Consider the following 12,890-nt stretch of genomic DNA (forward strand, 5'->3'; position numbering starts at 1 on the left):
AACATTGAACGCAGTATTGTATCGAGATCTAAAAATACACATTAGTGTGATCAAAACAACTGATTTATGAATTAAATTGAGATGTCATGCGTGGTATTGTAAGGGGTGTGAACAGTAAACTGTGTAATCATTGTTTTTCACCTCCCACATTCCTCCCTCAGGGTGGTAACTCCTGAGTTATTGACTAAGGTCCTGTCTGAAAATCAACACAAACAACCACAGTGCTCAGACAACTGTGTAACAATAACACAATAACGCTGTAATTGTATTTACTTTAGCTGCCTCTCTCTCTGTACTATTGTACAGTACGTCTTAAATGCCTCCCTTTCAGCATACAGTATTCTTCCGTAATGGTTTGATGGAATATTTTCCACATTTTTATGTATTTTTTCATTTTTTTTGACCAAATAGTTTGGCTACATGGTCATGGAAAACATTATAAAGGATTATTTGACCTTCAAAAAATTACTTTACTGTCTTGACAATTTTTCTGAAAACGTCTATCGTCATGGTGATGGACTCATCATGGTGCAAACGACTATTCAGTATGGTTGCTTCGATGACAACTCTGAGGCATCATGAAACTCTAATAAAATTCTGGAAACTCGGTCACAAGCGGATCAATGCAGTGCTCAGTAATTTGCAACACAAATTACTCAAGACTACAAATTATTGTTTGCCGATACTGAGAAATCTAATAATCATAGTCTGAACTTTCATTTGAAAGCATTAACTTGATCTGAATTACATGTCAAAGATACTTTAAATACAGTACTTGAGATCACAAGGTCAGATTAGTTCAAAGTTCACATCAACTGTATAGAAACTAAGGAGTTCAGAGCCCTTATTTCTTGAATTTATAGAGCTAGTGTTTATTTGAATTATTGTGTGCTATGATAAATGAAGAGTTTTTCTTTTGTTTCTAATAGGTGTTGTCAAGTTCAATGAATGTCATCTCAGTGATCTTGAACTTGACAGTGAAGGTGCCCCAGACAGCTCATCATCATCAGAGAGCAACACCTCGATGAACACCATTATGAACTCTACTACCTCAACTCAACTTGACCAGTATATTCAGTATGCGCGTGACAGTCTTGGTGTAGATGTCTCCCCTGTACTGGGTAGGGGTGAGATCGCGAGCGAGACGGAAAGTGAGGCTGACGACATATTACAGCAGCACCTGGATGAGATCAGCCGCAAGATAAGTGCCGAAAGCGGGGAAAGTAATGATGCCGTTCAGCGCAGTCACGTACTCAGCGGCAGTTCTCACAGTCTCAACAGTTTGTTCAGTCAATTAAGCGGCAGTATGAGTTTCAACGGAAGCGTCTTCGGTGGCTTAGGCTATGGCGGTAGGGATACAGTGAGGCGACGGAGAGTGTGGTCGGGAAAACCTCCTTTAAAAACTCTCTATGACCTTTTGATAGGACCTCTTGAAGATGCTTTACCAAAACAGAATGGTCCAGATACACCACCAAGAGAACTCATCCTAGTTTTACAAGGTAAGTACATTACTTTTACGGACTTTACTCCACCCACAAATAATGCTTCTGGTTGCCGTGTGCAACAGAATTTAAAAAAAGTAAAACTAGTTTTAAAATAAGTATTCTTGAAAAATCATAAATTTATGACAATTTCTGAATGAAAATAGAGAACCATTCAAGCATGTTAATTTTCGAAAAGAAATTGACCAGAAATTTGTTTTGGTCAAATTTTTGTGTAGTGTGATGATGTCAGAATTGATCTAAGTAATGATAGTTTTTGACATAGATATGAAATGTATGTGAAAATGTCCAAACAAATATAAAAGCACACTCTTAACAAACGCTCACAATGTCCTGGGATTAAGTGTATATTTTACTCTTTAAGTGCTTAGACAATCGTACGTAGATTAACTCCATAAATACCTAATCTGGGATAATTATCTTAAAGCGGGGGAGTCGTCACCTGCGCATGCGTCAGATGGCCATAGCATGTCATTGTTTACAAACAAACGTCTACCCATGAGCTTTTACGTCGTTTGGGAGTCAATTCCTGCGTGAGCGCAGGGGACGACCCTCTCGCTTTAAAATTTGTATTTCACATAACCACGGTATTAAGTATTGCAACTCTGCCATAGAGGGCACTATCACATAAATGATCAGTTCATAAATAACCCCACTGTCTTTTTCTAAACTGTTACTTTCGTTATCCGCAGGTGACCTTCACTTAGTGCCATTCGGCGTCCTGAAAGGGTCATCGAGCCAAGCCTGCCTCTTTGAAAGATTCAAATTGAGGGTTGTGCCGTCGCTAAGAGCGTTGAACGCCAGCATCAAGACTAACCAACAACAGACGTACAGTTCTAGCACTCTCCCCGCATTGATCATAGGCAATCCAAAGTTACCGCAGTCGGCCAAGCAGAGATGGGGTTGGGGTAGTTTGGTGAATGCAGAGCAGGTGAGCGTCAAATCATAAGTCATTATGTATTTATACGTTTTGTATATGTACATATTCTCTGCGGCGGACATCCGGGTATTTTCACCGTCTGGCAACCATCACGGTGAAAACAAAGGCCGAAAACTCCCAGAAAACAGTACTTTGGAATGGTTGTTGAGACTCCCCTGAACAGTGTAACAAGATCACCCCAGCATGTCCAACATATATAAATTTGGTTGTCCAGGATTACTTCAAAGTTGATTTTATGCTGTTCCACACCACCTCGCACAGTGGTGCGCGTCTTTGGAACGTCTTGTGACATAGCTCCACCCCGGATGATACCAAACATGAATATTAACCTTTTCACCACCATTCCCCTCTTTTTATCACAAATTCACAAAATAGTCCTATTTTTAGTCTGCACTTCCCTTCAGTAGATTTATAGTAAAAACTAAAAAACTGATCCAAATTTTGTCTGTTAGATCCAAAATTAGGGTTTATTTCCAAAAATATTGAAGAATTTTGGAAAAAAGTGTAGACAAATTTAAGCAAGATACATTCAAGTCTGGTGGTGATAAGTTCAGGTCACTTTGAACTTGAACTTGGAAGTCATATTTTGTTTTTTTATAACATTGAAGCACATTTTATAATAATATCCTAGCAATACTGTATTTTCTATGATACCAAAAATTAAAAAAAAAATTGTTTATGCACCTGTACTCTCTGGAAACTAACTTCATATGTTTTTATTTTGTTGCACAGGAAGCAAGGATTGTTGGTGATATCGTCGGTATTAAGCCACTGATTGGTAGTGCTGCCACAAAGGAAATGGTCCTGAAAACCATCTGCCAGGCTGAATGCATTCACTTTGCAACACACATATCTTGGAAACTATCTGCTATTATCCTGTCACCCAGTGAATACACTATGCCGAGCAAAGGGTCGTCTCGTATGCACAGGTACAATTGTTTTACAACTTGTGTTGTTAGTTCTCAATGAATTATAAGAGCCAAATGTTCATAATTTCGTAACGTGGGGACATATCGCCTAAATACTGTAGTTGTGAAGATTTGATTCAAGGAATTTTGTCTTTTTGAAGCTACTTTAAAATTTGGAAAACTTGAATGGGTCACAGTAGACTGCCCATTACACTGTTAGCACATTATTGGGCAGGTACAAATTGTGGAACCAGAGCAAACCAGACTAAACCAGATTGATGAACATCTTATATCGGTTTTCTTGCAGTGAATCACATGGTATGGCTGAACGAATGGAATTCAATGAAAGTGACGAGAGTGATCTTGACAGTAACTCGGACATGCCCGCATTGAACGAGTTCTTACTCACTGCCGCCGATATCCTCAATCTGGAACTGTCGGCTAAACTGGTCGTCCTCAGTGCGCATAATCATGATCTAAGAATCGGACAGATAACCTCTGATGGACTTATCGGGCTGGTGAGAGCATTTTTGACAGCCGGTGCTCAGGCTGTTGTGGTGCCGCTATGGCCCGTCAAGGAAGTCTCTTCTAAGCTGCTGATGCGAGAGTTCTACACACATCTGTTACAAGGCACGGTTACGAGTTACGCTTTGAATGAAGCCATGCGTAGCGTTCACGCCGTGAAGCAGTATAGTCATCCCGCGAACTGGGCCGGGTTTATGGTGATTGGTGGCGATGTCAAACTTAGCAATAAAACCATGATGTTTGGTAATGCCCTTGGTGAAGTTCTATCAACGCCGACGAAATGTAGGGAAGCTATGCGAGTGTTACTTCACTTGGTAAGTACTTTTTTGCATTAAAAATGTCTCTGGTAAACCTGTCTACTCTAAATTCATTAACTATTCTTGCTGATAAGTGGAATCATCCAAATTAAATCTATAGAATTTTAATGGAACTCATTGTTTCACTGAAAAATCTGTGAATTTAAAATAAACCAAAACCATAAATGTTACATAGGTTAAGGAATTACTTCAGAGTAATTTTTGTGCTTTCCTCTTTAGTGTATTACTGCAATTCTTGTTTAGTTGTTGTTTTCATATTAGTTGAGAAATCCCTCATCAATTCCTTCTATTTTCACACGCGCACACTCACACGCACTTTGTTTGACACGTAGGTTGAGAAATCACTACAGAGGATTCACCGTGGACAGAGAAATCCCATGTACACAACGCAACAAAGTATCATGAAGAAAGTTGGTCCGGTCAGCGGTTGGAGAGAACTCCTCCTCTCGGTTGGGTTCAAGTTTGAAGCGACCTCCAAAGACATTCCGGCATCGGTGTTTTTCCCGCAGGCTGATCCAGGTGAACGACTGATGAAAGCCAGCGCCAGTCTGCAGGCTTTGCTCGGTAGGTCCATCGTCTTGATTAAAGTTGCATTCTGTGATCATTTCTAAAGCTGTATGACCTGAATTTGTGTTTAATAATGGATATTCCACTCACTGCAAGATCACGTGAAATACCCTGACAACGGTTGCCAGCCACATGACACAGGTCAAGCTTTGGTTCAAAATGGCGTCCTAGCATAACGTTGTGTGTTGTCCTAATTTCCACGCTTGCGATAGATTTTCTAAAGTTCAAATGATTGTCAGTTATAGTTTTGGCTACAAATTTGTTTGTTTGAATTTCATGAACTAACTAATGTTTTTAATTAGTGTGGGCCTCAATTCAAAACAAAAATGAATTCTCAGAGTGAAACTTTGTCACATAATAATTTAGAACCCCAATGAAACATTAGTAATGCTGCTTTAAGTTTTAGCAGATACTTAACAATTTATTTCAGTACTTTGACTAGCTTCTGACGACTTGCATCTAAACATGAATTTTTTTCAAATTTTTTATTGCTATAAAAAACCTTTAGTTGCAAATCGCTTTAGAATCTTGCTAAGAGCAATGTAAGTTGTTTTTTCTCCTCAAATAGTATTCCATTCTCTGTCGCCAGTCAGAGCCACTGATTAACAACGGTCAGCTGACAGATAGGTGCCACAAGACAAAAGAATAGAACACTGTTTGGTGGGGGGGAGGGCAAACAAAATTGCGTGGCTCTCTCGCTCTCAACTCTATCTTGGTGGCTATTTGCATAATAATGATCACTTGGTTATTCTTGTTCCTTTAGGCTTGTCTGCAGAGATGATTATCGGATTGTCACGGTTACTACGTGCCCCGGAAACAGCATATGGCATTATACGATTGGTAAGTTTCCGAATATATTACGTCTGTGACTGTCATTAAAAACATGGTTTTTGTTATATACAGTGAAACAGTTTTGTTTTTCTTCTTAATACCTGTATTGTTGTTCTGAAACTTGATACAATGAAGTTTGCTTGTATTGTTTTGAAAATTTGTCATAAAATTGTCTTTATGTATTTAGCTTGTTTGCAAATTTTTGAAAACATTTAACCAATATTAAATTATTACCTTGTTCATTTTCATCCTTGAGATTACAAAAAATTACCATAAATACAGAAAACTGTTTGCAGAGGAAATCTGGCTGTGTTGTTTAGCATTGAAACATCAGAAAAATTCAAATATTTTCTTGTTTGCATGTGATCTTTAGTGTTGATTTTTAGACTACATCATTCAGTGTCATAAGTCGAAATTTCTGATTGGCTGATAACTGTAACATATCAGTCCAAATTTCTGATTGGCTGATAACTGTAATTTATCAGTTCAAATTTCTGATTGGCTGATAACTGTAATTTATCAGTCCAAATTTCTGATTGGCTATTAACTGTAATTTATCAGTCCAGATTCCTGAATGGCTCATAACTGTAGTACATACATGTATATTGCCACTTCACATGAAATAACCTCACACTTTACATATGTTTTCATTACAGTTGAAAACAGCCATTGCTCGCTACAACAAAGACAGCAGTCTGCAAGTAACACTTAGTGCCCAGCAGTGGAAAACCCATGGATGTCATGAATTTTTGGCAGCACTCGGTGAGTAAAAATCAGCGACTGACATACGTAGCTCCATTTTGCAAAAAGGTACTCCACTACTGCCAAAATATTTCCCACAATTATTCCACGAAGTAGGTAGCACGTGGTAGACAATTGCTACTACTGACAGTAGTTGCAGGGATGTAGTGACTCACTATGTTAAGGAACTTAGTGAAGTTACTGCTACAAAATGCTGTGGCCAGAAAAAAAATGTACATGTTTCTGGTCTATGTATGGTGGTTTAAAATGGTGTGTGTCACAGATTTTTAATAAAAATTTTCGAAAAAATTAAAAAAAATTATAAACCTAATGATTTCAGAATAAAAAGCCACCCACGCCTGTCAATTTTAGAAAGCGATTTGACCAGAAACATTTTTTCAGGCTTATTTCCAAAAATGTGAAATTGAAAAGATGTTTACAGTACACAATGGTTAAAACCATATAATTATTTCCAGTATTTGGAACATAGGTCATAATTTAACATAAATTTACTTATTTTCTTACTGCAGGTTTTGATCTGATTGGATATGCAAATGATGAGGTGTTGCTACATAGTGGCAAACAAGGCAGTAAGAGAATGCTTCACTTTGCCCTGCAGTCAATGTTGGCAGTATTCGGTAAGTATATGGTTAAATTAATTTCTGATTTCAAAACCCAATTTGTATTTCCCCAAGGTGTTAAAAATTCATCTGTATTTTCTTCTTATCTATCAGATCCATCTGAAGCGCTTAAAGCACTGCCGTTGGAACCATCTTCATCCCTGGAAAGTCTTACATCATCCAAATCAGGACCCTCGATATCGGCAGTTTCTTTGTCTGCGTCCTCATTGTCTGGCATGTCTATCATATCCAGCCATTCACTGAAGGGCTCCTCGGGCATGAATCGTCAAGATGACTCTCAGAGGAGGTCATCAGGTCATTATCCAATGGAGAGATCACCGTATATGCCCACATCGCATTCCACTCCGTATGGATTATCTAGAGACGATTATGGATATTGTGCTGTTCATGGTCGACGCAATGCTAGCACGCACTCTTTGGATAGTGATATTGAATTCACACCTAAGACTTCATCTATTCTCAGTAGTACGTCCAGCTTAGAGGATGTGGTGCGCACGTCAGACCATGATAAACCGAAAAAGTATGGATCCAATGAAAAGCTTCTGGAGAAGAGTAAGACCAGGAAGGGAAGTCCGAGCAGTGGTTCAACCAATTTCGCTTTCCAAAATAATGAAGAAGAGGAGGATATCTTTGCTGGAAGTACAAGAACACGCGGTCCAAAGCCAAAAGCAAAAAAAGCTACAACTATAAGTCCCGTCGGAGGCCGTCCTCGATTAGGGTCTAGTGGGACACCTTCTCCAGTTAACCGCTCAAAAATTGGATCTGCCGGGGGACAAGACAGCATTCGTAATTCACCGAATAATCAATACTCCCCGACAACTGCAGCTCTAAGTCTTGGTGGGAATAGACCAAGTGCGTTTGTGAAACCAACTACAGCAAAGACGAGCACTACCCCAACTGGACCGGAGGCCATTGCTCTGAAAGTTCTCTGTGATACAAGGAAGCATATGGAAGCTGTGGAGATGATGCAGAGGCAGGTGTCGCCCGGTCACAATACATTGTGTATTGCAGAAGAACCGGAGATAGAGGAGAGTTCGGTCATTATTGATAATGACATTGAAATAACTGAGATGATTGATGAGGAAGATGAACAGGACAATGAGGACCTGTATTTTTCAGAGAGGTCGTCCAATGCATATGACATTACACCAACTAACAGCGAATCAGGTCGAGGCGTTAAAAAGATGAGTGTGAAACCACAGATGCAGCGCAACCGTGTTAGTGAGGATTTGTCCGATACTGATACGGCGAGTACAGTAACTGAACGGAAGGTGAATAAGCCCAGTGTCAGCAGCCAACACAGCGGGTTAACTCCACCAGATACACCACCGCCGAAGTACCAACCACCTTCTCCCGGTAAATCTAAAACAACACCTTTGAAGCCGGTGCCTCCACCCTTGAAAGCAAAACCTCCTAAATCTGTGTACCAGAAGTCATTGAAGGAGACAGAGCTGAAACATGAAGATGCCCGTCTGGAGATCCGACGTCACACTGGGTCCTCCGTTACACCCATGCGTAAAGTTAAAGCCGACCATGAAGCAGTTTCGCCACGTGAATCACCAGCAGAAGGGAAGCCAACTCAGGTACCAAAAAGTTCTTATCAGGCACCTCAACATTTAACAAATGGCCCAGCTATGAAACCAGTGAAAGCTGAACTGAAAACCTCTGCAGTGTCGCCACAGGAATACATGTCACCACCAGACTACCGGAATTCCTATAAAGGTCACCTCGACCGAAGTCCTGAATATCCCAGCTACTTGAACCGTCCAGGAAGTTCGGCTAGCACCACAAGTAGCATGTACTCCTCGACATCTTCAATTCCAAGTATTATCTACAATCCTAATGGACGTGGACCTCTCCCTGCCAACATGAGGTCAGACCAAACTGAGTTGAGACGATATGGATCACACAGTAGAGACGGTTCTTTCTCGTCTCAGAGTAGCTCTGGATCTATGAACAAGCCGAGAAGCCGACAACCTCTGCGGGCTGATATTTTGGAAGATGCTGCTTTAGTAGTTGATGCAAGTGACTTGAGTTTGCCGCCAGACATCGGCTTAGGTAATAGCGAACAAAACAATAGTCCTAACACTGCCATAACAAACAAGGGACTTAATTTTTATAAACACACGAATGGAGGACCAAATTACATGAAAGTTATGCCCACTAGTCATCAAAATGGTCCAACGAAGCCTTCGTGCAATTCACAAAAATCATCAAAAGATTCCAAATTACAATCGTCGATTTGCTGATGATAGCTGCAACTACCCCTTTGTGAAGCATGTCATTGTCCATTGCTGGTAATGGACGGACTAGTTAATGGGGACTTGTGGGTGGAAGCATTGTGAATATATAAGCATAACATTTACATATTTAAAATGTGACAGACGAGTAAAATGAACATGTGTGTATTTCAGTCACGTTTCGTGTGGGGCTATTCTACGAGCATTTACTTAGCACGTTAATCTGCTGTGGTTTGAAATTGCTAAAACTCTTCGGTTAAAAAATGGTGGATCAAACTTACAACATGCCCATACATGAAAGGGTATATCACCATTGTACTCACTATCACCTTGGAGAAGTGCTGCGCTTGAAATTACTAAAAAATTAAGCCTTATTCTTAAAATATATCTGCAGTAAATATTTATTATACAATTATATTTCTGACTCAATAATTATGCGTACATTGTTGTTCAAATGGTTGAGAGTATTGGAAGCATCCTTGCCAAACTTGTAACTCAAACCCAGTAATAAAACAAAGTGGTTCACTGCTGTGAACTACCCCCTCTAGTGGCGATACAGAGAATGGTTAACTGACCTGATCAATTTGTTTAGGTTAATCACCATGGCTATGAAAGAACAAATATTACAAAAATGACCAATTAACGAATTGAGTTTGAAATATTGAAACGCTTTATCCCTGTATATTACGAGTGTTTAAAACATTAAAATTACTAATGTATTGCCTTGTAAAAATGTTTTTATTTGCATATTTAATGTGTTTTTAGTTAACAACTATTCAACTTTGTACAAAGCCTGTTTGTGTATATCTATTTTTTGTCTGCTCTTTTAAAAACTATAATGGGTCTTCCAATCTGTATATATGAAGTGCCTTTCAAGTGAGAACAAGAACCGATACTTTCATGGATTTCTTTTTTTATCTGCTTTTGTATTGAAATCCATGACAGTCAACTTGTTATTAAGTTATTGGAGTTTTGGAAATTCTAGCAAACTTTCCTTTGTCAATCATATTCAAACCACCGAATTAATACAATTTGAAACTTTTACTTGTACCAATAGAAGTCCTTTTTTTGATTGGGATTGGTAAATATACATTCAGGATTATTCCGTTATTCAGTACAGAGAAAAGTATGCAAAACACAATATTACAATATCTTTTCTCCACTCACCACCTTATTTGGTGGTGGTGGTTATTCCATTATGAAGATAAGGGTGGGAGATGTAGCACTCAATGGAAGGGGCTGTTAGAAATTTGAGTTTAAAGGCAATTCACTATACAATCAATTTCTAGGCTCTTTGTACAAGATTCTACAGAACATATTTATTTTAACTGCAGATACTTTATCAAATCATGCATGATAGATTTGAGAGTGTATTAAACAACAATTGTGTACATAATGTAATATATTTATAACCTTGTCTGGATTTTTTTTTAAACCAGAGATTTTCATGCACTGGCAAGGACTTCCAAGTTGTTGTTTTTTTTACATAACAGTATTTTTACATATATATTATTAAAATTTGTATATATTTGCCCGAGTGATATCTCCTCATCTTGTGGTTTTTCTCACAACAAATTTAAAATATTACCATGGTGAGGAATTCTTTTTTTTTTAAATATTATTATTATGGAAATAATGATGCTGTATAACAAGTGTTTTACCTGAGATTGAAAATTTTAAATAAATTAATAAATTGTATTAAATATAATATTGTTGTGTTAATGTGTTGCTTAGAAGCCAGAGATTCCCATTACTAGCTTCATCAATCTTTGTTTTTTTCGACATGTCAGAGGTCATCATCAGAAACTCTGGGGGGGGGGGGTATTACTATATTTTAAAAAATTGCCACATACAGCTAGTATACAATACAGCAAAACAAATTGATTCCCCCCAAAAATTTATAAATTATTTTGGAAAATCACTTTCAAATAGCCCTTTGCAGGAAATTATTTGGAAAAAATACCTGCATCAAGGTCAGTGTTGATACATACAGTAGCACTGACAATTATAGATTAAGAGGGGTTTTTTTTGAAAATTTACTCCAATTCAACAATTTTACTGTATATTGCATGTAAAAGTTACTGATAAGATTTTATTTGTGTGATTGTAATTATTACAATTAATCAACTAAAAAATGAGGTTTTGATGAAATTTCCTAAAATAAGCTATTACTTGACCAATCAACAATGCTTGAAATCCCGTTACTGGAATATAATTTCAACTCTAAAGATCAGTTAGTTGTGTGTGCTTATGTAAAAAACAGAGCTGTTTCGTTTAATGATTTTAATATACAATAAATGCAATTTAGTAAAGACTGTAATTTTACATACATTATATTTTGAAAAAAATTCAATGCTCCATAATGATAAATTATAACTTTATTTTTTAGTCCCCGTTTGGACGCAGTCCAAAAACGGAGACTTATGTTTTGACCTCCGTGTGTCCATGTGTGCGTGCGTCCGGACCTGTATCTTAGAAATGCCTGGACCAATCACAATCAAACTTCACACAGACATCATACAAGATATTATACCTATGCACGTCAATTTGTTTCATGAATGGCGGCCATTTTTGTGCTAAAAAATCCTAAAAATCAAGCATTTCTCGGCTGTTTACAGATGGATTTTGTTCAAACTTGGTTTATACATTAGACATTTTGGGACCTTGATGCAAATAATTTTGTTTTTCAGATAAGATTCAAAATGGCCGACTGGTGGCCATTTTGTTTTAATGAATGTGGTTCTCGTGCCATATCTCTGACTTGCTTTCACTGATTTTGTTCAAATTTTGAATATTCATTATACATTATGTCATAGATAGACAGATATATTGGTTTGACGATCCTATTCAAAATGGCCAAATGGTGACCATTTTTGTGCTAAAAAAAATCATCAAATATCAAGCATTTCTGGCATTTATGGATGGATTTCGTTCAAACTTGGTACATATATTAGACATTACAGGTTCCTGATGCACAACATTTATTTTTCAGATCGGATTCAAAATGGCTGTCATGCGGCCATTTTGTTTTAATGAATGGGCTTCTAGACCCATATCTCCGACTTGTTTTGACTGATTATATTCAAATTTTAAATATTCATTATACATCATGTCAGAGATAAACTGATATATTGGTTTGACGATCCTATTCAAAATGGCCGAATGGTGGTCATTTTTGTGCTAAAAAATCATCATATATCAAGCATTTCTGGATGGATTTCGTTCAAACTTGGTACATATATTAGACATTACGGGTTCCTGTTGCACGTCATTTTATTTTTCAGATTGGATTTAAAATAGCTGACTGACTGCCATTTTGCTTTAATGATTGGGGTTCTAGAGCTATATGCTTTGACTGATTATATTCAAATTTTATATATTCGTTATACATCATGTTATAAATATACATGTATTCAAAATGGCTGATTTTGAATGCTTTTCCAGAGCAATATCTCTCAATATGGACAAGTACTTGTTCATTATAATTCAATACAAATAGATAATATTCAAGTCTGCTTTTACCAGCATTTTGGTTTAAGCAGGTCATTTCATTTGAGTCTATATAATGCAACAAACTTGTTAATTTTATTGATTTTTTACACAATAATCAACCAAAATGGACAAATATTATGTGCCTGTCTTTTATTTCAATATTTATTTTCTGGCAATACTAGAAAT

The 12,890-nt window shown here is 37.5% G+C and overlaps 1 protein-coding gene across 2 annotated transcripts in view; it reads left to right on the forward strand.

Moving 5' to 3' along the window:
- The window catches only part of LOC100374222 (tetratricopeptide repeat protein 28-like), a 70,498-nt gene extending 59,578 nt beyond the window's left edge, over nt 1–10,920 (forward strand). For both annotated transcript variants that reach the window (XM_078008409.2, XM_085491127.1), the window contains 9 exons: nt 930–1,499; nt 2,195–2,433; nt 3,175–3,371; nt 3,658–4,189; nt 4,525–4,756; nt 5,523–5,599; nt 6,247–6,352; nt 6,862–6,969; nt 7,066–10,920. In XM_078008409.2, the coding sequence (XP_077864535.1) occupies nt 930–1,499; nt 2,195–2,433; nt 3,175–3,371; nt 3,658–4,189; nt 4,525–4,756; nt 5,523–5,599; nt 6,247–6,352; nt 6,862–6,969; nt 7,066–9,221 (4,217 nt within the window). In that variant the 3' untranslated portion in view covers nt 9,222–10,920. The remainder of the gene's footprint in view (nt 1–929; nt 1,500–2,194; nt 2,434–3,174; nt 3,372–3,657; nt 4,190–4,524; nt 4,757–5,522; nt 5,600–6,246; nt 6,353–6,861; nt 6,970–7,065) is intronic.
- The last annotated feature ends 1,970 nt before the right edge of the window (nt 10,921–12,890 follow it).

This window comes from Saccoglossus kowalevskii, chromosome 16, assembly GCF_978046115.1.
Source record: "Saccoglossus kowalevskii chromosome 16, keSacKowa6.1, whole genome shotgun sequence".
NCBI lineage: Eukaryota > Metazoa > Hemichordata > Enteropneusta > Harrimaniidae > Saccoglossus > Saccoglossus kowalevskii.